At 45.7% G+C, this 26,280-nt stretch overlaps 1 protein-coding gene and 1 long non-coding RNA gene across 2 annotated transcripts in view; one reads left to right on the forward strand and one right to left on the reverse strand.

Annotated features, from left to right (window-relative positions):
* The window catches only part of LOC310769202, a 159,198-nt gene that overhangs the window by 39,411 nt on the left and 93,507 nt on the right, over positions 1-26,280 (forward strand). The gene's annotated exons all lie outside the window — the stretch shown is intronic.
* Positions 1,821-25,410, reverse strand: CAPNS1 (calpain small subunit 1). The gene is made up of 11 exons (XM_083627922.1): positions 25,290-25,410; positions 17,955-18,180; positions 11,298-11,331; positions 10,440-10,529; positions 9,602-9,659; positions 9,278-9,342; positions 8,854-8,922; positions 7,969-8,047; positions 6,627-6,743; positions 5,588-5,646; positions 1,821-3,718 (listed from the first exon to the last, which is right to left on the reverse strand). The coding sequence occupies exons 2-11, from the start codon at positions 18,161-18,163 to the stop codon at positions 3,692-3,694; spliced, it is 807 nt and encodes a 268-aa protein (XP_083484048.1). The 5' UTR covers positions 18,164-18,180; positions 25,290-25,410; the 3' UTR covers positions 1,821-3,691.

A 26,280-nucleotide genomic window follows, 5' to 3' on the forward strand; every position in this document is an offset into this window, starting at 1 on the left:
TCTGTCCGTTCCTTGGGCTCTGCCATTTTGTCACGCGCCTTGCGAATATCCCTGGGGAGATATTCCTCCTCCGTCGGGCGATATGATTCTTCATCTGCATCCCCAAAGAAGCCGTATAATTATCACGCTTGAAAAGTGCAGCTGTTTGCTCTTTGGGAGCTGAGAAACAGCCGCCCACCCACCCCCTCTCCCTCCCCCCGAAGGACTTTCCCGGGCTCCCACCTTCTGCTGCTCGACTCTGCCTGCAAAATTAATGCACATTAAAAATAGAGGCTTTGTGTGTGTGTTTTTAACAAAGCGATGGGGGAAGAGGTGTAGCTGCGGCAGGAACATTCATTCCAAGCTGGCAGCAACAACAAAGAGTCTCTTTGCTTTGGGGGGCTTAAGGGTTGCCAATGTTTGCCAAGGGGGCTGCCCCTTTGTTTTTGTTTTTTTGACTGCATCTTTTTTGGAGCGTGTGTGTTTCACGTGCTGTTTGGGCAATTTTGAGCATCACCAGTTTTGCTTCAGAGTATTAAACGGGTGTTACGTGGTACCCACACGAATCTTTTTTAGATTTCCAAATGTCTCTCTGGATGGCCAACTGTTAAGGATTATTCGCATACCCGCATTGCAGGGCCCGGGTTACCCCTAGGGTGCCTTCCACATTTACAGTTCTGCGCTCCTATGACCTTTAAGGCTACATTTGGCACAGCGGCTTATTGCATTTCCCTACTGATTTCTGCATTTTATTTGAGCTTTCACGCGACGGGAAAGCCACTTCTTAGAATCCGCTGGAAGCTAAGCCGTAATGTAGGTCTTAATTGCTTCCAGAAATAATCCAGCGTCCGTGGTTGTGCCACGTCACACCCACTGGTGTGAATGAACTTTAGCAGGGCATGTTGGTCTATCAAGTCAAAATGGCAGAGTTCCCACATCGGACCAGGTTGTTGTATAGTCGTGTCCGACTCTTCGTGACCTCATGGATCAGAGCACGCCAGGCCCTCCTGTCTTCCACTGCCTCCCGCAGTTTGGTCAAACTCAGGTTTGTAGCTTCGAGAACACTGTCCCACCATCTCGTCCTCTGTCGTCCCCTTCTCCTTGTGCCCTCCATCTTTCCCAACATCAGGGTCTTTTCCAGGGAGTCTTCTCTTCTCCTGAGGTGGCCAAAGTCTTGGAGCCTCAGCTTCAGGATCTGTCCTTCCAGTGAGCACTCAGGGCTGATTTCCTTCAGAATGGAGAGGTTTGATCTTCTTGCAGTCCATGGGACTCTCAAGAGTCTTCTCCAGCACCAGAATTCAAAAGCATTGATTCTTCGGCGATCAGCCTTCTTGATGGTCTAGCTCTCACTTCCATACATCACTACTGGGAAAACCATAGCTTTTACTATATGGACCTTTGTTGGCAAGGTGATGTCTCTGCTTTTTAAGATGCTGTCTAGGTTTGTCATCGCCTTTCTCCCAAGGAGCAGGCGTCTTTTACCGTAATTTCATGGCTGCTGTCACCATCTGCAGTGATCATGGAGCCAGACCAGGACCTGGGTTCAAATCCCTCCCTTGGCAACAAAGCTCACTACAGTAAGCTTAGGGGCCAGTTACTGCTTCTTAGCCTAACCTACCTCACAGAGTTGGTGTGAGGATTAAACGAGGAGGTGGGGAGAACCATGTCCGCTGCTTGAGCTATACTTGAAATGCAAGGTAGAATGTAAGTGCAACAAATAAACTAACACAATGTTCTCCCAGGTCTGAATTGAACAGACAGAATCTGTTCACCGAAAAGAGGAGGCAGTAAGCCATCGGGTTTGCCAGCAACGGAGACAAAACACTGATGCCCAGAGAGGATTGTTCTCATTGCACAACTTTTATTCTTGCGTTTAGAAAACAGAGGGGGTGTTGGGAGAGGGAGAGGCACAGGCAACTGGCAAATTTCCGAGGCAAGGGATTCTCTCTGCAATCTGACAGAAAGGCAACCCTCCCCCTCCCTGTCTTGGATATCTTTTTTTTTTCAAAAATCAAAGGCACACGTTCTCTTCATCTGGCTGAAACAGCTCTTTCACCAGGTCCCAGTGGGACAGACAGTGGGTGATCCTTTTCCTACAGCTGCTCGAATTTTCAAAATTAGACAAATTAAGAAAAAACAATAATAATCCAATGCAGGACAAAACTCTCCTCGTGATCACCCATTCTGAGCGGGGTACATCAAAACAGGATGTTGGAGTGGACAGGCATAAAAATATTTTTATTTGGACATACTTCCAGGGCTGGTATCTGAAAAAGCCAGACTTGAGAACTGTTTGATTTCAAAGAACCACGTTCCGAAATTCAGCACTAGAGGCAGATACTGGGGGGGGGGGATTCTCTCCAGATTAAAAATGGGAAGGGACAAAACAAAACTCTTTCACCAGTTTTCTGGATTCCCAAGTGGGGGGGGGGGGAACGGGACTCTACTGTAATACCGAGTATGGCCACTAGAGGGTGACAGAGCCACACGTTCAAGGAAATCTGTTCTAGGAATACTTATCATTCAAGGCACAATATACTGTATATATATAGAGAGAGAACCGGTTGTCTTTCTACTCTTTTATTCCTTCAAAATGCATGCATAGAAATTGCATATGTATTGCAAGTATAGAGCTTAGGAGGGAAGAGTCTGCATGGCAGTCTAGTCTCCATGCAATTTGCAAAAATAAAATAAAAAGGTACATTGTTTTTAAACTGCCAGGAAGACTGTGGTTGCACAAAGCAAACATTTTGCAGTTGCCCTTGGGCAGAATCATACCAGCTGTTTCTTGATTTTTTAAAATGTTTTTTAATAAACTGCAAGCCTCTGTAACTGGCGTTCCTTAAATAGTTTTGGGCGGACTTCAGCTGTTACTGACCTATTGCTTTTGAAATTGCATCCATGCAAAGTGCTACAGGGGCTCACTCCCCAGTTTATAAATGGGGGGGGCGATTTCCTTCATTTGTGGGGTGTGTGCCGTTGCCTTCACGTCAGTCGAGTCCGACTCCCATCACAACACTCCTGGCCTAACTTGCCCATAACAAATGGAGTTAAAATGGCAAGTCAACAGGAAGTGATAGATTTTTTATTCCTGAATGATTCTCAAGGATTAGTGGGGGCAAACTCCACCCACAATGCAGAATTCGCACACAGGACACACGCAACTGCCGTTGCGATCTTGCCACCAGCCCAGAGACAGGTCCCCCAAGGAGAGCTGTGGCTTTGCTAGGGGTCAGAATTTCATATTCAGGCCCTCTCAGCTCCCCAGTTCCTGAAATGAAGGCAATTGTTCCGTCGTGAAATTATAGTGAATTATAGAATCTGCATGGGCTCCGTGGTAAACCGAGCCAGCCTGGGGAAAGGAAAAGCAAATACCACGGCAAACTGGAGGCTTCTTTTAAAAAGACACCCACCCGCTGTTAGTAAACAAAACAGTTAATGTAAATCTGTATTAGCAGTTGCTTTTCTAATGGAGGTTAAAAATGCAAAATAAAACAAACATAGTAAAAGGGGGGCCCTGTTGTTGTTTTTTTGCTTTAGCAAAGGGAGTGGAAGAGAAACTGAAAAAAGAAAAGAAAGGGATTTATTAGAGACTGTCCCGCGTCGAAGGGAGGACTGCTGGCCAGATGTAGCATGGAACTTCTAAAAACAGTCTAGAATAGGCTCGGTGATGTCGGAGGGAGGGGAGCGCGATCCCACAGGCAGGCCGGCCTTACGAATACATGGTGAGCTGCAGCCACTGGGGAAAAGAAGACGAACGTCACTTTCCACATCCTCTCCAAGTTTCTAGTCCTCATCTTCGAAGCATCTCAGCAGCCCAACTCCTTCCCCATCTGCATCTCTCCGTCTCCTGCAAGCCGGTCTGCTGCTCCCCTATCCTGCCCCATACAGTGGTGCCTCGCAAGACGAATGCCTCGCAAGACGAAAAACGCGCAAGACGAAAGAGTTTTCCGTTTTTTGACTCGTTCCGCAAGACGAATTTCCCTATGGGCTTGCTTCGCAAGACGAAACGTCTTGCGAGTTCTTGAGAGTTTGTTTCCTTTTTCTTAAAGCCGCTAAGCCGTTAATAGCCGTGCTTCGCAAGACGAAAAAACCGCAAGACAAGAGACTCGCGGAACGGATTAATTTCGTCTTGCGAGGCACCACTGTATCTCCCCGTCTCACCCATAGGCTGTTTACGCCCCAGCATCTCCTCGTTCTTTATTTCCCTCCTCGGAAGCAGAGCTCACGGCAAAAGCTTTTCCTGAGCCGAACTAGGGCAAGTTTGCCTCCGGCAAATCAGCAGGAGACTCAGTTGCTCCCTTCTCTTTCTTCTGGGCCCAGGAAAATAAGCCCTGTCTGCACAGTGCGTTGAAAACGGTGTCCCACTGCTCTGAAAAGCCATGAATTCCCCCCAAAGAATCCTGGGAACTGTAGTCCGTTACGGGTGTGGAGCGTCGTTAGGAGACTCGCAGAGCAACAACTCCCAGAATTCTCTGGGAAGAGGGATTGGCGGTTGGATCACTCTGGGAACTATAGCTCTGTGACACCATTATTATTATTATTATTATTATTATTATTATTATTATTATTATTAAAATTTTGTTGGTTGTTTTATCTTGCCCAAGGCAACCCAAAGCGACTTACAACCAGCCAGACAATCGGCCCCACATAAATACATTAAAAGCAAGAGGAAAGAGAAATACGTTAAAACCATCTCACCCCACAGATAGTTTAAAGCCAAAGGCCTGGTTATAAAGGGAAGTTTTCAGCTGGCCCTGTAATGAAGGTGCCAAGCGAGCCTTCCTAGGTAGGGCATTCCACAAACAGGGAGCCACCACAGAAAAGGCCTCTTTTTGTGTTGCCACCCTCCAGACTGGAGGGGTCTCCTACGGACTTTTGGCAGCCATAACAAACTACAGTTCCCAGAATCCCACAAACGGTGTAAGATTCTGACTGAACATTAGTTAGAATGTCCCGATGGCAAGAACTGTTTAAGAATGGACCAGACTCCCTCGGGTGGTGATATACCGTATTTTTCGCTCTATAAGACGCACCAGATCATAGGACGCACCTAGTTTTTGGAGGAGGAAAACAAGAAAAAAAATATTCTGAATCTCAGAAGCCAGAACAGCAAGAGGGATTGCTGCTTTCGCTGCACAGCGATCCCTCTTGCAGTTCTGGCTTCTGGGATAGCTGTGCAGCCTGCATTCGCTCCATAAGACGCACACACATTTCCCCTTGCTTTTTAGGAGGGGGAAAGTGTGTCTTATGGAGAGAAAAATACAGTATTCTCCTTCCTTGGAGGTTTCTAAGCAGAGGTTGGACGGCCATCTCTCAGGGATGCTTCCGCTATGATTCCTGCATCCCTTCCAACTCTATGATTCTGATTTTGTTTATGTTTTACGTTGTGCACCACTTAGTGGTGCTTTTGAAAAAGCGGTTTTATAAACGCTTTCAAATAAACAATAAATGCATGTGGTCGTTTTTTGCTCGGCTCATTCCTTAGCAACCCTAACCCTTCTGTCCCCAAGATCTTTGGATTCTTGCTGGGTTTCCGCACTCGGTGGATTCCCCCTGCTCAGCTCCCTTGCCCTGGAGTGGAACAAGAGTCAGACGTTCTCCTTACCTCCTTCAAGCTCACACGGATCTGCCCACTTCCATCCCTGTCCAGAGATTTGAAGGCACCTGAAAGCAGAACGGATACGATATGATAATCTTTATTGTCATTGTCCCATACAGAACAACGAAATTGAAAAATCTACATCAGACATTCAGAAACCAACAAGCCTGCTATCCCAGCTTGGTTGGCCCCCTAAAAACTCTGATACCCCCTAATTAAATACAATATACTCCCACACAGAGTACCTTACACTGCGTTTAGAACCAAAATCGCATTTGGATAGAAACTGTTTCTCAGGCAGCTAGTCCTGGTCTTTATAACCCTGGACCTTCTTCCAGAAGGCAGAAGCTGAAAGAGATCATTTCCAGGGTGCGCACTATCCTGCGCTATCTCTGCAGCTTTCTTATGGCACCTGGGAGCATAGATTTGATCCAAGGTGGGAAGAGTGCACCCAGTTATTCTCTCCGCAGTCTTGACAACCCTGGACAGCATTGTTTTTTCCCTGTCCGTGCAGCTCCCAAACCACACGCACAGACCATAAGCTAATACAGTGGTACCTCTGGATACGAACGGGATCCGTTCCGGATCCCTGTTCGCATCCTGAAGCAAATGCAACCCGTGTCCGTGCGTGTTGCGATTCGCCGCTTTCGCACATGCGCGTGAGCATCTGCGCATGCACGAGCAGTGAAGCCCAGAAGTAACGGGTTCCGTTACCTCCGGGTCGCTACGGAGCGCAACCCAAAAGTGCTCAACCTGAAGCACATTTAACCCGAGATATGACTGTATCATCACGGAAGGATGTGGTTCTGCACTCAACAGCCACAGCCTTGAAGTCCGGGGATCAGTGATGCCCTCAACCCAGGCAGTGTCAACATTCACACAAGTGGGCGCAAGGACTCCCGTGAAAAGGCAGCCAGCCTGGGGGTGGAGTCACCAGAGGCACCCGACCCAAATCAAGCGGCTGCTCGAGACAGCTATTTTTGGAAAGGAAACAAGGGACCCGCATGGGACCCCTCTGGCAGAACCCCCAGCGACGCCGACTTACGAAACATGGCGTCCAGGCGCACCAAACAGCTGATGAAGTTGTCAAAGTCCATGTTCCCGTTCTCATCCGAGTATCTGCGCACGATCATGCTGTACAGCTGCTCGTTCAGCCGGAAGCCTGGCAAGGAAAGGGGGGAAATTGGAGGGCAGGAAAGAGGGAGGAGCTAGTCAGAGAACAGCTCTTCTATTATTATTATTATTAGTAGTAGTATTAATTGTTGTTGTTGTTGTTTATACTTTTCAAGTTTATACATTTCATTCGTTTTACAATCAATTTAACATTTCAGTCCCTTCCCCTTTCTGTGGTTCCTTCAAATAATAATAATAATAATAATAATAATAATAATAATAATAATAATTTATTTATACCCCACCCATCTGGCTGAGCCACTCTGGGCGGCTCCCAATTGAGTGTTAAAAATAATACAGAATTAAATATTAAAAACTTCCCTAAACAGGGCTGCCTTCAGATATATTCTAAAAGTTGTGTAGTTCTTTATCTCCTTGACATCTGATGGAAGGGAGTTCCACAGGGCGGGCGCCACCACCGAGAAGGCCCTCTGCCTGGTTCCCTGTAACCTCACTTCTCGCAGTGAGAGAACCGCCAGAAGGCCCTTCGCGCTGGACCTCGGAGTGGCCAAAGTACTGGAGCCTCAGCTTCAGGATCTGTCCTTCCAGTGAGCACTCAGGGCTGATTTCCTTCAGAATGGAGAGGTTGGATCTTCTTGCAGTCCATGGGATCAAAAGCATCCATTCTTCGGCGATCAGCCTTCTTGATGGTCCAGCTCTCACTTCCATACATCACTACTGGGAAAACCATAGCTTTAACTATACGGACCTTTGTTGGCAAGGCGATGTCTCTACTTTTTAAGATGCTGTCTAGGTTTGTCATTGCTTTTCTCCCAAGAAGCAGGCGTCTTTTAATTTCGTGACTGCTGTCACCATCTGCAGTGATCATGGAGCCCAAGAAAGTCATATCTCTTACTGCCTCCATTTCTTCCCCTTCTATTTGCCAGGCGGTGATGGGCCCAGTGGCCATCATCTTCGTTTTTTTGATGTTGAGCTTCAGACCGTATTTTGCGCTCTCCTCTTTCACCCTCATCAAAAGGTTCTTTAATTCCTCCTCACTTTCTGCCATCAAGGTTGTGTCATCTGCATATCTGAGGTTGTTGATATTTCTTCCAGCAATCTTAATTCCGGCAAGGGATTCAACACCCTTTTAACAAACTACAACTCCCAGAATTCTTTGGGGGAAGCCAGGACTGTTTAAAATGATGCCATAGTGCTTTAAATGTATGGTGTGGATGGCGTTTTTTAGGTACCCAATCACGTTTGCCCCTCACCTGCTGCCTCAAAGGCTCCTGGGAGTTCACTGCTGCCGATGGTTCCAGATCGATCGGTATCAAATTGCTTGTAGATGCACTGATGTCCGGAAAACCCCAAAATTGGGGGTGGGGGTGGGGGGAGGAGAGCAAAAAGACAGGTAAGGCAAATAGGACAGCTAAACGGAATAATGTCCTCACCAACCCAAGACTCCACAACAGCCCAGGGTGGATAAAAATCCATGATTTCTTTAAAATAAAATTTAAAAAAATCAATTTTTTTTTAAACTTAAATCAGATTTTTAAAATAAAATGCTTTTGGAGGAAAAATCTTTCTAAAGATAGTTTTCTGTTTAAGTTACATTATAGTCCAAAGGCTATTCATCAGGAAAAAGGAATTTGATTTAAGTTTTTCATGTGTGCTAAAACTCAGTCTAAGCTTTTTTTTAAAAAAAAATCGTTTAACCACATCGGTTAACAAACATGGATACATATGCTATAATGTTATTGTTTTAGTTAAATAAATTGTTTGAATTGTTATGAAGGAAATGATTATTTTTCTCCTTCCAATGAAGTACAGCAGAAAAGTTGTCCAAATTTAAACAATTTCGTAATTACCTGCCTGTGTATTTCCAATAGTATAACCAAATCAGTCATTTTTGACATAACTGTAAAAACCACTCTGAAAATTTATGATTCCAAAAATGAAACCTTCCTCTGGTTGTAAATATTAAGGGGATGCCAGCAAGGCTGAACCTTTCTGTAAAAATGGATTTAAATTAAGTCTTACTGACTAGTGATTTAAATTGTGATTTAAATCAATTTGATTTAAATCAAATCCACCCTGCCACAGCCCCATCCCAAAATAGGAGTGTGCTAGATGCAAAAAAAAAAAATTCATTTTACCTGCCACTTCTTGATGTTGTTCCACAGGTACTTGAATTCCTCAAAGCCCAGTTTTCCGGTTGTGTCGCTCTGCACAGGGCACAGTCAAGGAGCAAAAAGCCACAAGCACCACAAAAATCACACATCCACTGTTTCGTTCAGAATATTTTTTCCTTGTTTTCCTCCTCTAAAAACTAGGTCAGTGGCTTTGTTTCAACACCCACTTCCTTCTTTCAAAAGCACAATCTGCTTTTCCCCCCTGGGCAATTCAGCTCCAGGGACCAGGCCTTCGCCCCATAAGACGCACAGACATTTCCCCTTACTTTTTAGGAAGAAAAAAGTGAGTCTTATGGAGCGAAAAATACGGGGCGTGTGTGTGTGTGTGTGTGTGTGAATGCAGAGGGAGCAAAACCCAAACCCAGATCCCCAGCTGGCAAGAGGATACGTCCATGACAGCCACCATGCTGCGACAAGTGTCAATCCCAAAGCCGTCCGTCTTCAAGTCCGGATCTGGAAAGGAAGAGGCAAAAGGGGGTTGAGACCAATGGTGGAATCAGAAACCGGAAGCGCCATCCAGCCGGGGCGGACGGGACTTGGCTGTTGGGACCTCATCCTCCACTAGCTCCAGCCAGCATGACCAATGGTTGGGGATGATAAGGGTTAATAGGTACTGAAATAATAAATATGAGACACTCCCATCAGTGTTGGCATCCCACCGGCTTCCAATACCACCCCCATAGGCCACAAAGGAAACTAATCTTCCACTTACGCCGGGTCACCACTTTGTTCAGGATATTCATGAGTTCTGTGGCGCTGACTTCCATGTCCTAGAACAAAAGAAAGGGAATGGTGTCGGCTGCAGCGCAAAAGGGAAAGTTCAGAGCCTAGAGAAGGTTGTTTTGCATTTCCCATGTGCATTTTACTCAGACGTAAGGCCCACCGAGTTCACAGAGAAAACTGCAGCGGAAATAGCAAGAGATGCCAACAATAGAAGAATGGCAGATGAAGATGTTGGACTTTTTGGAGCTGGCCGACCCGACTGGAAGAATCCGCGACCAGAAAGGAGCATCAAGAAGATTGGAAGAAATTTAAAGAATATTTAGCTAAATACTGTAATATAAGATAAATAGAAAATGCTTGGAAGAAATTAACAGGCTTAGGGGTAGAATAAGAATATGTGCTAGTAAATATTAAGGATTAGAATATCAATAAAGGAGAAGAGGTTAGTAAATGAAAGGAGTTAATATCATTAGAAATATGAATTTGGAGAAGTGTTAAAAAGGTGATATAATGAAATTCAGTTAGAGGGGATTGGAGGAAGTCAATTTTCAATGTAATGAAATTAGGGATTTGAAGTAATAATTCCTTTTTGTGTCTTTTTTTTTTCTTTGTTTTGTAATGTTTTTCCTTTTTCCTTGTGGTAAATGTGAAAATCAATAAAAAAAATTTGAAAAAAACCAACAAAATAAAACCTGTAAAGGACGGGTCGGAGTCCTGACTGGTTACTCACGAGCAACCACCATTGCCATCTGACACATCAGGCTAGTCCTCAGTGTTTATGGAAAGGCCACCGGGGGGGGGGTGGATAGAGAGACAAAAACACTCACGTCTCCCGCCAGCTGCACAAAGAGCTTCCGGAACTGCCGCTGTTCTTCGCTTTCGTTGGCTTCGATGTTGGAAAAGTGGCTGCGAGGAGGCTGAGAAGAGAGAAACAGAGAAGCACGGAATTGGACATGGGCTGTAGTTTGGAGGGAGAGAACCTGTGCAGGACGTCCAGGGTTCAGTTCCTGGAGGACTTGAGAAAACCAGTGCCTGGAAAGTTTGAGAGCAGTGTAGGCCGGGGGGGACGGACCTAGCCTGCCCAATTCTATTCAATAAAAGCCCAGGCAGTGGCCAAAATCAAACTTCTGGCAGCTTCCTGAATCGGCAGCCCAGTATCCTGTCTCCAGCGCAAGTGGCAATGAATGCTGCGCAGCAAGAAAAATGGAAGCGACAGGAAGCCAACCGAAATAAAAAGTCTACATGGATTGGAGAATCTTTAAAGAATATTTAGAAAACTATGGAATAAAAGGAAACATCTTGGCAGAATTAGACTGATCGCTGTATTGTATAAATATAAGTTCGTAGGGAGGTAAAAAGAAATTATATAAGGAATATGTAACTGTGCGGTATAAAGTAATGGGTAGACAAAATACCGTGAGATTGATTGGAAGTCAGTTTTAAATTTCTTTTCTATAAATGTTATAATTGTGTTCAATACCAGGAGTATATATGATGATAACTATATTAATCTTCTTATAGTGTGGTGGTTGGTTTGGTTTTTCTGTTATTTGTTTGTTTGGTTGCATGTTTGTTAACTTGTATGTACATCTGTTTTTCATAAATGTATTTATTTTAAATTAATAAAGATATATTTTTAAAAGAAAAAAGGGGAAAAAAGAAAAAAATGGAAATGAAGGACTTACCGGAGGTTCTGGGTTGTACTGAGCGGCTGCTTCACTGATGGACAGCAGGCATGGAGGACAGAAAAGACAAACGTGATCAGCGGTGGGTCTTTCAAAGCATCGAGACGGGAATGGAGGGTTCAATACGAGCTGGACTACAATTCCCATCAGCCCCAACTGAGGTTTCCCTGGGCCTCACCCAAAAGCTATATCCTGCTCTTCGAGAATTCATAGAGGAGTTCATAGAATCAAAGATTCGTAGAGCTGGAAGGGATCCCCAGGGGTCATCTAGTCCAACCCCCCACCCAACCTCTGCTTAAAAACCTCCGAGGGAGAAGAGTCCACCACCTCCCAAGGGAGACTGTTTCACTGTCAAACGACTCTTACTGTCAGAAGTTCTCCCTGATGTTGAGTCGGAATCTCCCTTCTTGTAACTCGAAGCCATGGGTTCGAGTCCTACCGTCCAGAGCAGGAGAAAACAAGCTTGCTCCATCTTCCATGGAGGTTGGGTGGCCATTTGTCGCGTATGATCTAGGGGGTTGGACTAGCTGACCCCCGAGGTCCCATTCAACTCTACAGTTCTATGATACTCTCTGTGTGTCTTTATTTCATAAAGTTACCGTATTTTTCTCTCAATAGGACGCACCTGACCATAGGACGCACCTTGTTTTCTCCTGCCACTTCGCTGAAGGGGCGCTGCGCAGAGAGGGGGAGATTTTTTTTTCTTGTTCTCCCCCTCTAAAACAAGGTGCATTCAAGGTGTGTTCACCCAAAGCCTCCAGAGCGCAGCGGGAGTTCCCACTGCACTCTGGAGGCTTCAGGCGGCTACCTTGGAAGCCTGGAGAGTGAGAGGTGTCACTGCGCACTGAACCCTCTCGCTCTCCAGGCTTCAGTGAAGGCAACCTGAGGCCTCTGGAGCACGGCGGGAGTTCCTGCTGGGCTCCGGAGGCTACAGGTTCCTTTCGACCTGCTCTTTGGGGCTGGCGGGGGGAAGCGCTGCTTTCCCCCACCGCCAGCCTCAAAGATCCCTGAAGCCTTCGGAGCGCAGTGCGAGTTTCCACTGTGCTCCGCAGGCTTCGGGTTCCTTTTGCTGAAGCCGGGAGAGCAAGACTTCAGCAAAAAGAAGCTGAAGCCTCTGGAGGGCAGTGGGAACTCGTGCTGCGCTCCGAAGGCCTTCAGGTGGCTATCCCTGATGCCTGGAGAGCAAGAGGGGTCGGTGCGCACCGACGCCTCTCGCTCTCCAAGCTTCAGCGAAAGCAACGCGTAGCCTCTGGAGCGTGGAGGGAGCGCTCCCTCTGCGCTTCGGAGGCTTTGCGTTGCTATCGCTGAAGCCAAGGAGCCTGCATTCGCTCCATAGGATGCACACACATTTCCCCTTCATTTTTGTAGGGGGGGAAAGTGCGTCATATAGAGCGAAAAATACGGTATATACACCGCTTAATTGTTTGTTTGTTTTTAATATGGTTTACAAAACAGCAAAACCAAGTAACAATGTAAAGTACAAAGTAACAAGTAACAAAGGAAAGTAAAAATGATACTTTAAAAGAGGCATCCCCAACCTTCGGCCCTCCAGATGTTTTGGACTACAATTCCCATCATCCCTGACCACTGGTCCTGTTAGCCAGGGATTATGGGAGTTGTAGGCCAAAACATCTGGAGGGCCGCAGGTTGGGGATGCCTGCTTTAAAACATACAAAAAGTAGAATATTAAAACAGATTAAAATTACTTTTAACTTTCCACACACCTGGGAAGACTGGTCTAAACAAGGTTTTTACCGGGCATCAAAATGCAAGGAAGAAAAGAAAACAACAGTAACATGTCTCTGTGTGCGTGTGCATTTGCAAGTTTTAAACTAAGCTTCTAGCCCTCATGGTCTCAGAGAAAAGCTTGGAATGGTGGGAACATCGCTTTCAGAAAGCTCAGAAGCAGGGCTGACTTGGAATCATCGTGTTTCATGCTGTGGCCTTATTTGCATACAGGATAGCTGGAAAATTCCAGGTATGATTCAGCAGGAAAAGGAAGAAATAACTCATTCCCCTCCCAGACCTACAATTCACAGAGAGGTTTAACAGTCAATCCCTCTCAGGGTTAGAAACTCAGATATATAATCTAATCGCCAAATGGCACCTTAGACCTGGGTTACGGTCGCCACAATGGAAAGTCGAGGCTCCTTGCCCCTGAAGATTATTATAATAATAACTATAAATATCACTATCATCATATATTTACCACTTTATATTTTAAATAAGAAATCTCAAAGAAGTTGACAACACCTTAAAACATCAAATCAGACAATCCAGAATAAAACAAATTCAAGCTCCAAAGAAACTATCTCAGATCCTTCTCTAAGTGACATTCGGCTTCCCCCAGTCGCCAGCCTGGTATCCAGAGATCTCCGCCATTTGACCCGTGCCAGTCCCAAAACATGCCCGGCTGATTTCTGTTTCTTCTTCCCAGGGAACTCTGGGAATTGTAGCTTTGCGAGCCGAACAAGGGTCTCCTTACGACTCTCAGCGCCCTTAACGAACTACAATTCCCGTCATTCTTGGGGGCGGAGGTAAGCCATGACTTTCTAAAGTGGTACCATGGTTCTTTATATATATCTGAAGGAGCATCTCCACCCCCATCGTTCTGCCCAGACACTGAGGTCCAGCTCGGAGGGCCTTCTGGCGGTTCCCACCCTGTGAGAAGCCAAGTTACAGGGAACCAGGCAGAGCACCTTCTCGGTGGTGGCGCCCGCCCTGTAGAACGCCCTCCCACCAGATGTCAAAGAGAAGAAGAACTACCAAACTTTTAGAAGACGTCTGAAGGCAGCCCTCTTTAGGGAAGCTTTTAATGTTTGATGCATTACTGTATTTTAATATTTGGTTGGAAGCCGCCCAGAGTGGCTGGGGAAGCCCAGCCAGATGGGCGGGGTATAAATAAATTATTATTATTATTATTATTAGTATTAGTATTAGTATTATTATTATTTAAAGGTAAGGGGTGAGTGTGGCCCCAAACGCCTTCCTCCACTCACGAGCCCTGGACTTCACTCCCGAGAGTCCAAACTTCAGCAGCAAAGCTGTAAGTGGTACAATAATAACTGCAATGTTTACCCTGAAAGGAGTGTCCCAAAGTTAAGTGGGACTCACTCCCTAGCTAAGCGTATTTGGGATAGAAGCCTGAGTCTTCTTCTGATAGAGAAGACCTGGGTTTAATTCCAGCTGCTGGTGGCTGTTTTGCTTGTTGACCCAGGTTTCCCTGCATGCTAGCAAACCAGTCCGACGGTAAACACGAACTAGCCGTTCAGCTACCAGCCCATCTCTGCAAACAGTGGAAGGAAAGGTCCTCAATGGCAAAATACTGTATTTTTCCGTGTATAAGATACCCTCTATTTTGGGGAACTAAAAATTAAGAAAATGGGGGGGGGGGGAATTGTCAGGAGTTGTTGAGCAAAAGCCACCAAACGTCTCACCGCTCGCCACCAGCTGCTGCCAATCACCCACACGAACACTGAAGACAATCTCAGGCTCGCGGCAGCAACCAGTCACTCGCCCCCCTCTGCCCTACCGGTGTATAAGACGACCCCAATTTTTAAACATTAATTTCACATAAAAATACAGTGGTACCTCTGGTTGCGAACGGGATCTATTCCGGAGGCCCGTTCGCAACATGAGCAGAATGCAACCCGCGTCTGCGCGTGCGCGGGTCGCAATTCGCCGCTTCTGCATGTGACGTCATTTAGCACATCTGTGCATGCGCGAGCGGCAATACCCGGAAGTAACCCTTTCCGGTACTTCTGGGTCGCCACGGGACGCAACCTGAAAATGCTCAACCTGACGCAAATTTAACATGAGGTATGACTGTACTTGTCTTATACGTAGAAAAGTGCGGTACCTCCCAGTGGTGGAGAACCTTGCCTTTCCTCAGTCCTCAGCAAACACATAAACCCCTTTTGCTTCCAAGATTGGATAGAAGGAGAAGATGGAGCTGGGAGCCTGCAAAGGTCTTCAGCAACCAGATGTTTTGAACTACAACTCCCATGGCTGTGCTGGTTGGGGCTGGTGGGAGTTGTAGTCCACCTGGTTAGCGAAGAATGGCTTAACCCAACTAACCCCCAGCCCAAAGGACAAGGAAGTTTTGCCCAAAGCCCAGCTCTATCAGGAACCTCCTACCCCTCAACTATGCAAGCTGGTCATTGCATGAACTGTTGCCCAGGTTTGGTTTTTTCTTCTTCCTCTTCCCTCCCCGTCCTGTTTGCCTTGTGTGCTGTCTATTGTTTCTTTCCAGATTGAAAGACGGCGGGCAGGAACCGTCTTAGAATAATAGAATTGTAGAGTTGGAAGAGACCACAAGAATCATCTAGTCCAGCAGTTCTCAACCTGTGGGTCCCCAGATGTTGTTGGACTACAACTCCCATCATCCCTGGGCTCTGACCTTGCTAGCTAGGGGTGATGGGAGTTGTAGTTCAACAACATCTGGGGACCTACAGGTTGAGAAAGGCTGAATTCTAGTCCAGCGCCCTGCAAGGAGGAATCTTTTGCCCAATGTGGCGTCCGAACGGATAACCCTAAGATTAAGAGTCTCATGCTCCACCAACAATTGTCTTGTTTTGACCATCTGCATGTAAGCCACTCCAGAGCCATTTTGCCTGAGGAGCGGGATTCAAATGCTCTAAATAAATCAATAACAAATAAATAAGGAAGGTGAGTTCCGGGGCTGTGGGCTTTTGGGACTCAGTCCAGCCTAACCCTACACGCAAAAGTATGCAAAGGTTTGACACTTAATATAAGCCCTTTGCCTTGACATTGCTCTCTCTCAGCCACACAAACAGAAATACACACAGGAAATAAAGCAAGGTGACATCTGAACCACACACCCACCCCAGATCCAGGTTCCTAAGCGATATTTCATTTCAAAATAAAAAAAGATATTGGGGATTGAGCTGATTTGCAAGTTATTCTTTCAGTTCTGGAAGCCTAATGTGTGCAATGTAGCAGCTCAGGATTATGGAGAAAATAACTTTGCACGTGCTCAGAGTTCCTCTCTTCTTTCATATCCCTCCCCATTTTTCAGGCTGGGTCTTGGCACTAAAAGTGGGTCAGACCTTTGACTCAGATGAATCCATCTGCTGCCTTAGTAGCCTAAATAGTGAAATCTCCAATCACGTTAGGAGGAAACTGACATATTTTGATTGGTGGGATCCAGTGAGCACTGTGGCTGGATGGATCCCAGATCGCTGGGCCATTTTCATGCTGCCCTGCCACAGGGTGGCAGACAAGGTGTAAGGCCATAATAATTTATACCTGCATGCCTCTGCGATAATTTGTGGCGCATTAAACGCTTGGAAGAAAAACTACCACTGTCTTCCCTTTCTGGTTACCTGGTAAGCAGGCAAGTGGCTATTTACAAGCCAGTTACATAAGCAATATACCGTATTTTTCGTCCCATAGGACGCTCCGTCCCATAGGACGCACCTACTTTTTTGGGGGGGAAATAAAGGAAAAAAAAATTCCCCTTTATTTCCCCCCCAAAACCAGGTCGGGGAACAGTGGGATGGTGGCGCTGCGCCTCCCCGCTGTCCCCCGAGCTTGTGGGGCTGGCCGATGTCTGCCCGGCGCGAGGGGCGCTCTGCTTCAGGGCGCCCCACGCGCCGGGCGGCAGGCTGCGGACACCTGCGCGAAGCACGGGGCGTCCTCTGGAGGGTGCCCCGTGCTCCGCGCTGCAGGCTGCCGCCTGCAAGCCTTGCGCGCCTGGGGGAACTCCCCCGGGCGTGCAAGGCTTGCGGATAGCTTCCTGGAGCCTGGAGAGCGAGAGGTTTCGGTGCGCACCGACGCCTCTCGCTCTCCAGGCTTCAGCGAAAGCCTGCATTCGCCCCATAGGACGCACACACATTTCCCCTTCATTTTTGGAGGGGAAAAAGTGCGTCCTATAGGGCGAAAAATACGGTAATAAACTCACTAATTGCCAAAAATTTGGGGAAAAAGAATGGCAGGATAAATTATATGACTACACTGAATTGGCCAGACTGACAGAGGCAATTAGGCGTCAGTCCAAGCAAAAATTTCAAAAAGAATGGGGAAAATATAGAGAACACCTTAAAAAGCACTCCTCTCAAATTAATACTTAGACTTGTTTCGATTAACTTCTGCAGGATAATTTATGGTACTTAAGTTAAAAATTGTATTAAAAAGGGGGGGAATAACAAACTATGATGGAGACAGTTTACTAAAAATGAAAAGAGAACCGTGTAGAGAGGATGAAGGAAGTCAACTGGAAGAAAAGAAGAACAGAAATATGGGGTGGGTGGGTGGGTGTGTTGTTTGCTATTTGTTTTGTATAAATTTAGGTACGTTGTTATGGATTATTTGTACAGTGATACCTCGGGTTACAGCCACTTCAGGTTGCATTTTTTTGGGTTACAGACCACCGAAACCCGGAAGTACCGGAACGGGCTACTTCCAGGTTTCGGCGGTCGCGCATGCGCAGAAGCGCCAAATCGCAACCCGCGTGTGCGCAGACACGGGTTGCGAACGCTGCGGGTTGCGAACGTGCATCCCGCACGGATCATGTTCGCAACCCGAGCGTCCACTGTATACTTTTTTATTTGCTTTTGGTTGTGGTTTTGCTGCTGTTTGTTTTATAAACATTTGTGCATATGTTGTAAATAAACTTGTTTTTTTAAAAAAACTCACCTGATGGCACTGATGACTCCTCCCAGGATTCCCATGGCTCCGCCTCCTCCGCCGCCGCCGCCTCCACCACCTCCACTCCCCCCTCCACCACCTAAAAACCCTCCGATAACATTGCCAATGTTGATGTTCGCTCCCCCGATCTTGATGTTGCCTCCGCCGCCGCCGCCACCACCTCCTCCTCCACCAAGGAAGTTTTTGACAAGGAACATTTTCAGAAGTGCTTTCTCTGTTTGGAGAGAAAGGAAAGTTTGTTTAAAACACACACACACACACAAAAAAAAACTTCTGCTTATTATTATTGAAGGGTTTATTATTGAAGGGTGCATATAACATCCTGCTAGAATAGGAGACGAAAGATGAAGAGGTGAAATCAGTGATGATTAAATGGGCACAAGATATAGGTCATAATATTATGTTGGAAGACTGGGAAAGGTTGTGGAAAACTGACTTAAAATTTACAGATTGTTCCTTGTTGAAAGAAAATTACCGTATTTTTCACTCTATAAGACGCACCAGACCACAAGACGCACCTAGTTTTTGGAGAAGGAAAACAAGAAAAAAAATATTCTGAATCTCAGAAGCCAGAACAGCAAGAGGGATCGCTGCGCAGTGAAAGCAGCAATCCCTTTTGCTGTTCTGGCTTCTGGAATAGCTGCGCAGCCTGCATTCGCTCCATAAGACGCACACAGATTTCCCCTTACTTTTTAGGAGGGAAAAAGTGAGTCATAGAGCAAAAAATACGGTATATGAAGAAGATGTATAGATGGTATATGACACCAGTGCAGTTAGGAAAAATGTATAAAACCAACTCAAATGTGTGCCGGAAGTGTAAGGAAAAGGAAGGGACTTTTTACCATATGTGGTGAGATTGTAATGAAATTAAAGTTTTGGGAAATGATATACAATGAATTGAAGAAAATGCTCCATCTAACATTTGTTTAAAAACCTGAAGCATTTTTGTTAGGGATTGTAGGGAAAGACCTGCCAAGGAAATTGAAAAATATTTTCATGTATGCGACAACGGCGGCGAGAGTCTTAATAGCACAAGGATGGAAGAACGAGAAAATCCCGACTAAAGAATTATGGCAAGAAAAATTGATGGACTACGCAGAACTGGCAAAATTTACACATAAACTACGGAAAAAGGATAACTGTGACTTTAAAGATGAGTGGGAACCTTTTACAATTTACCTAAAGAAACAACAAAACGAACTGGACTCCTTGGCAGGTTTTGAATAAACACTCACAAACTTTTTACTGATAACAGTCAGTCAGATAAATTAAGGATCCATACAATTTTGTAACATGTAGAGAATAACACTTGTTGATAAACCAGAGAGAGTAGCTGAGGGAAGTCTGGGGAGAGGGGGGGGTTATTTTATGGGGAGGGGGAAAATAGGGGGGAATTAAGGATGATATGTTTTTCGATAAAATGTTTTGCTGAAATTCCTAATAAAAATATTTTTTAAAACACACACACATACGACTTCTGCTGCGCAAGATGCACATTGTGGTGTTACATTGGTCACAAGAACTGTTACGAGTAAAACACATTTCAGGTAACACCTTGTCACATTTTCTTAATGCTAAGAACCTTAAAATTAGAGAATTAAGCAGCAGGTCTTTCTTTTCTTTTGTTAAGGGGGGAGAATTACATAGTGTTTTTTTACCAATGTAACATACCCAGCCAACCTAAGTCCTATTGTGTAACGCAAATCTGATTCTGTTCCCAACTCCTGTCCCTGAACTGTTTCCTTTCCCATTTGAATAAGAGCTACTATTGAACACTTTTTGCCCAAATTTGTTTCCTCCCCCCCCCCATTTCCTCTACCCTCCCCATCCTCATTTTCTTATGCACCGTGTCTGTTATATAGTAATCCTGCAGGGAGAAATTCTGTTGCTTTACTCTGTACAAACTGCTCTGAGAACCCTTTTGGTTGAAGGAGGGGTTTAAAAAAATCTGAATAAATTAAGGGGTAAATTCACACATCTCTGAGTAAGCTTCAATAGGAAGAAACCTCCAAAGACTGACAATATAATCCTGTGCCCACAGACTGGGAGAAGGTCCCATTGAAGTCAATGGAGCTCTTTCTTTCTTTCTTTCTTTCTTTCTTTCTTTCTTTCTTTCTTTCTGACTCACATTTATAGGATTACACTGTAAAGCACAACACAAAACTGGAATAGATTTCTGGATGTCTGGAATAGATTATACAGCAGGGTGTCTTGCCTTTATTTATCAATTTACAGGGTGTAACACCCACCCACTCCAAAAAAGGGGGGGAGAACACCCTATGCCTTTACTTCTTTTTAAAACTAAGCTATGACCCTTAATATTTAAGGCACATGACTTGGGAAGACAGGCGAACTAATACCAGTGTACTGGAAGAAGCAAAGATCACCCGTGTTGAAGCAATGATTCTTCAACATCAACTTCGTTGGACTGGTCATGTTGTGCAGATGCCTGATGATCGTCTTCCAAAGCAACTACTCTACTCTGAACTTAAAAATGGAAAGTGTGATGCTGGTGGTCAACAAAAGAGGTTCAAAGACTGTCTCAAGGCAAATCAAAAAAATGTAGTATAAACACCGATAACTGGGAAACACTGGCCTGCGAGCGCTCCAGTTGGAGAACAGCCTTGACCAAAGGCGTCCTGGGCTTTGAAGACACTCGAACTCAGGACGCAAGGGAGAAACGTGCTAAGAGGAAGGCACACTTGGCAAATCCACACCGGGATCAACTCCCGCCCAGGAACCAATGTCCCCACTATGGAAGGACGTGTGGATCCAGAATTGGCCTCCACAGTCACTTACGGACTCACTTTTAAAACCGTGTTTATGGAAGACAATCTTACTCAGCTACGAGGGATTGCTGATGAAGAAGAAGAAGAAGAAGAAGAAGAAGAAGAGGGGGGGGGGTGCATGTTATTTAAAATGTCTCCATCCTGTTTTCTTTCCCAAAGAATACTCTAAGAGGTTAATAGTAAGAATTCTGCCTGTACCCAAATGCTAGATATCAGCCTTGTAGAAGCTAGCGTACCTGAGAATAGTCTCCGGGGGGGGGGGGGGAAGGTTACATGAAGTGGGACCCCACCCCTTGCAGGGGGGTGGGAGGTGGGGGTCAAAGGCATAGCATGCAAACAAGGAAGCTGCTGGGTTGCAACAATGAACCGCTCCCTCCAAAAACTCTGTATCTATTTTAGACTATTTTATTTTAGACTATTTTAACGTGACACACACCCTCCGGGAGGAACAGGAGGAACGAAAGAGATCAGGGGATTTAGAAAAGCTCAGGGAAAGGTCTTTAGCCACGCTTGGAAAAAACAGGCTTAACTTAATGGTCACTGTTCAAAAAGGTAATCACCGCTCCTTGTACTTTTCCTGCATTTAATTTCCTACTGTCCTCAACAGGGCCAGATTGAGGTTTGATGCGGCCCTCAGCTCCTGAAGGTAATGGGGCCCTTGATATGTCCAGCTGTCCTTTGTCCACAACAAATTGTTGCTGTTTTTTGTGTTGAATATATGCTAGATAATTGAGGGACCTAATAGGTATCTCAAGCCATCAAACCGGGGATATTTCAGGGAGCAGGCTAGCAGGCAGGGCCCATTACTTACATCACAGGAGCCGACACAACACAAACCACGGTTGCTGTATGTAGGTTTTGTTTTATTTGTTTTTTATCTTATATTTTGGAAATGTACATCCAGGTTCTTTTTTCCTTTAAATTTTATGGGGGCCCCAAGAGAGTGGGGCCCTGAGCTAGAGCTTGCTTAAAGGTAAAGGGACCCCTGACCATTAAGTCCAGTTGTGGACGACTCTGGGGTTGCAGCGCTCATCTCGCTTTACTGGCCGAGGGAGCCGGCGTACAGCTTCCGGGTCATGTGGCCAGCAGGACTAAGCCGCTTCTGGCGAACCAGAGCAGCGCACGGAAACGCTGTTTACCTTCCCGCCGGAGTGGTTCCTATTTATCTACTTGCACTTTGACGTGCTTTCAAACTGCTAGGTGGGCAGGAGCAGGGACCGAGCAATGGGAGCTCACCCCGTCGCCAGGATTCGAACCGCCGACCTTCTGATCGGCAAGCCCAAGAGGCTCAGTGGTTTAACCCACAGCGCCACCCGCATCCCTTATAGCTTGTTTAGCTTATGCATAAATCTGGCACTGATCCTCAGTCTTAACCATTCCCACCCCTTAACCATGTGCGTCTGTGCGTTTCCATTTGTGCGTGATGTCATGTGTGCATGTGTGAACCTGCAACTCAGGATAACCCTGCGTTCGGATAGAAATGGACTGGGGTCCAGAAATGTTTCTGCCATATTTGCAGGGGGTTGGACTAGATGACCCTCAGGGACTCCCCTCCCATGTCTACGATTCTATGAAATATGCTGGTCTTACAGGTGCCATGAAACTCTTTGTTGGTTTTTGTTTTGTTTAGTTTTTGCATGTTCAACCTTTCCGGCGAAGGGTTATTTGCAAATCTCGTCACACCCGAACAGCACAAATTCTGGTTTTAAATGTTGGTGGCGAGGAGCAGAGGACACAGAGAGGGAGTTTGGGCGATCGGAAATTGTTCAGATCCCATATGGACAAGGAAGGGGCAGAGGGAAGAGAATGCAATCGGCTTTTCCTGCTCTAAGCACTCCTTGTCCCCACAGCCTCCCACACGACTAGATCTAAAGTAGAACTAAACAATACTATAGATCTATACTATAGATCTAAACAATACTAGATCTGCAGGGCCTGTAAGACAGAGTTGTTCCGCCTGGCCTTTGGCTTGGAGCCAATTTGATTCCCTCCCCCTCTTTCTTTTTCCTTTCTCCTCCTGTGATGAGGCTGCATTTTCATATTTTAATGTAGTATTTTAATCTTGTTTTTAAGTTGTATTCATTCAACTTGTTTTTATTGCTTGTTAGCCGTCCTGAGCCCGGCCTTGGCTGGGGAGGGCGGGGTATAAATAAAAATTATTTTTTAAAAAAGTTGTTGTTGTTATTATTATTATTATTATTATTATTATTATTATTATTATTATTATTATTACCTGGGAATCCTGACATCCATCCTCCCCAAACCTAGTGCTGATGGGAATTGTAGTCCAAAACATACAGAAGACACCATGTTTGGCCAGCTGTGTGTGTGTGTGTGCGCGCGCGTTATAGTTGGATAAAACTGCTCAGACTTCCCCAGTTACTTCCTTTTCCCCAGCTAGTAAAATCCGTATTTTTCTTTCCGAAGCTGCAAAGACGACCCAGATACCCCATGTTTCTTCTTTTTAATCTCATTTTCCACTAGATTGTTACCCCCCCCCCAAAAAAAGAAATCACTTAAGAGCAGGACCCTCTAAGAAACATCGCTGGCGTTTGGAGAAAGGAAGGCATTTAAGAAATGTTTTTGGGGCACCAGTTTAAAAACAGAAGCTGGAAATGTCCTTTCCAACATTCCTGTCTTGTGTGTGTGTTTGTGTGTGTGTGTGTGTTTGGAGGAACTATGCAGGCCTAACAGCCTGGCGTGTCTGTCGGGGGGAGTGAAACCGGATTAACTGTCACAGGCTCCTCCTCGGAAGGAACTCTGGGGTGTGTAGTTCTGCGGGCGCTTACAGATCCGCCTGCCAGAGCCTCCTGATTCACAGCCCTGCCTGCAACTCCCAGGGTTCCCTGCGGTTACAAAAAAGGGTTTGATGTTTAAGATGTGGGCAGATATACACATTCAAAGAATAGCAAATGCGCATTTGAAGCACATGATTCCCCCCAAAGAATCCTGGGAATCAGAGCTTCCCTTCACAAAGCTACCATTTGCGGCGCCCTGAACCAAACTACGGTTCCCAGCATTCTTGGGGTGAAGACATGCTCTTTGAATGTGCGTTGAATATGTTTCAAATGTACGGATCTGCCCTTTGTTGGAGTCCTGGGCACATTTACCTGGGAGTAAGCTCCCCTGTGCACAGTAGACTTCCCACCCCCACAAAGAAAAAGCTTTCCTGGAAATTTAAAAAGGCTTCGGAATAAAAGGATGGTTTGGCGTCATGAAATATAACAAAAGTGGAAGATGGCTGCACTGAAACCTTGAGATCTGGGCCGGGATCCAGATCATTGCAGCGGAGGAAAATGCTCCAACACAAGAGGAACCCTCCCCAGTTTGGAGAGCAGCTCAACACAGACAGCAGGGATCTGTTGACTTCGCTGGATCTGATATTTTGCAATGGTTTGTGGAGGAGTTTGCAATAGTGTTGCCTAGGAGAGAGAGAGTGTGTGTACAGCCCTATAGCCAAAGGAGCTGTGAGAATCGTAGAATTGTCGATTTGGACGGGATCCCAGGGGTCATCTAGACCAACCCCGTGATGCAGGGATCGGGGCTAAATTGGGGCAGTTTGGGGCTGGGAAAACACACACAGAGAGAGGAATCACTAGACAAAACTTCTGCAAAGTATTAAATCCTGTAAAGTGACTGAATTAAGGTTACCAGATGTCCCCATTTCCCAGGGAAAAGTCCCCGGATTTACAAATCGGTCCCCATACAAAATCGATTGAATTTGAAAAGTGTCCCCGGATTCACTGAAAAAATCTGGTAACCTTAGAATGGATCCCTTACTAGATTATCTCGCTCCCAACATCATACGTGTCTCATTGTAGACCCCATAAAGTTCCTGGAACTTTTGAAGGGTGGTTGGGAGGCATCCTTCGTGGAGCGGCCTCGGATTGGGGCCAAGGGCAACAGATCCCAGGAACCGATACAGACCCATAACGGAAAAAGTTGGGCGGGAAAGGAAAAGCATTCCCAGTGGAAAATCACCAGCTATAGGGGGATCCCGGAAAAAAAGAGGGCTATTGTATCCAACTAAAGTCTACTCAGAAAAACACCCATTAAAGTCAATGGGCCGAGGTGAGTCGTGTGCATTAATCCCAATGGGTCTACTCTGAGTAGGGTTGACAATGACGACAGATTGGATGATTTAGGGCGGGTGGGTGAATGATCTCCTTCGAAGGAGAGAAGATGTGTGTGAAAAGGAAGGGCGAGTTTTGCGGCGGGGGGAGTAGATTCCAAAACGGAAACTAATGCTGAGAGATAGAGAGAGAGAGCAGGGAGGGATCTAGTGCGCGCCGGATCGCGTCCAAATGGGCTCCAGGGGATTTAGAGGGAGGGGAAATGGACAGTGGACAAGATTTAGGGCAAGGGAGCCAGAGGAGGCCCAGTGGAGGAAGTAGATCCTCCCCGTAGTTATTAATGGGGGGACCGGGATCCACCCGTGATCTCCCCAAGGGATCCACTGCCTGGAAGGGGGGGGGGAACCCCAGTTGGTGCCCAGAACCAGCCTGCAGGTCGGGATCTGCTCCCGGACTCTTACCTTGGGGCCGAAGCTGCTGCGGGGTCGCTTCTGCTGCGGGCGGCTCTCCGTCGGGTCCGCTGCGGGATCTACCACGCCCGAGCGAGTCACTGCAGCGGAGCCGCCCCGAGGGCGCCGCGGGGTCCTAGCGCCCGTCCACTAGTCTGAATCCTGTGCTGGGGAAAAACTTCACCGGTTGAATTTCCGCCTGCCGTGCCAGAAAAAAAGAAAAGAGACAGAAGGAGGTTGAGATCGGCCTTAAATGACTGTTTCTTTTCCTTTTTAATAGGTTTTTTTTTTAATTTTACAAATGTTATATCCATCACAATCCATGTTTTCAACAAAATAGTATATAAATCCCTACTTTTCTTCCCCCAACCTCAATTTCAGGTTCCTTAAGTATTTCCTTCTCCTGCCTCTTGTCTTCTAGTTACATTTTATAATCTTTCAATTAAATATTGTTACAGTCGTTTCAATTTTTTTATCATCTTTCCCATATTGCATCTTTTTTGTTTGTTTGTTTTCTTCATTGTGTTTAGGCAAACCATGCTAGTGGGTCCACTTCTTTACAATAGTTCTTTAAATGCAGCATAAACAGTTCCCAATCTGTCTTAAAATCTCTGTTGTCCTTATCTTTTAGTTTCCCCGTTAACTGACTGTTTCAAAAGGCTAGATAGAATTCCTTTTTGAGTGTGTGTGTGTGTGTGTGTATGGAAATATATTTCAACTTAAATAGAAATATTTGTGAGTAACAAATTGGCCCAGGATGTAACTACGTGAAATTGTATAACATTATGGATTGGAGTCAAAATGAAAAGAAATAAAGATGTTAATTGAACAAGTAAATCTTATACGAAAATAGTGTTGGAAAACAGCTCCAATTAGCTATTTGGAAACTCAGCCAGGGGGATTTGAGGAAGTCACTTTACAACGATAACAAAAGTGGGATTAGTCAAGATAAATGTTTTGTTTGTCTGTTTGTTTTTTGATATTGTAATGTTTTTCTTCTTTG

The sequence above is a fragment of the Podarcis filfolensis genome (assembly GCF_964270895.1).
Source record: "Podarcis filfolensis genome assembly, chromosome: 8".
NCBI classification, from domain to species: Eukaryota; Metazoa; Chordata; class Lepidosauria; order Squamata; family Lacertidae; genus Podarcis; species Podarcis filfolensis.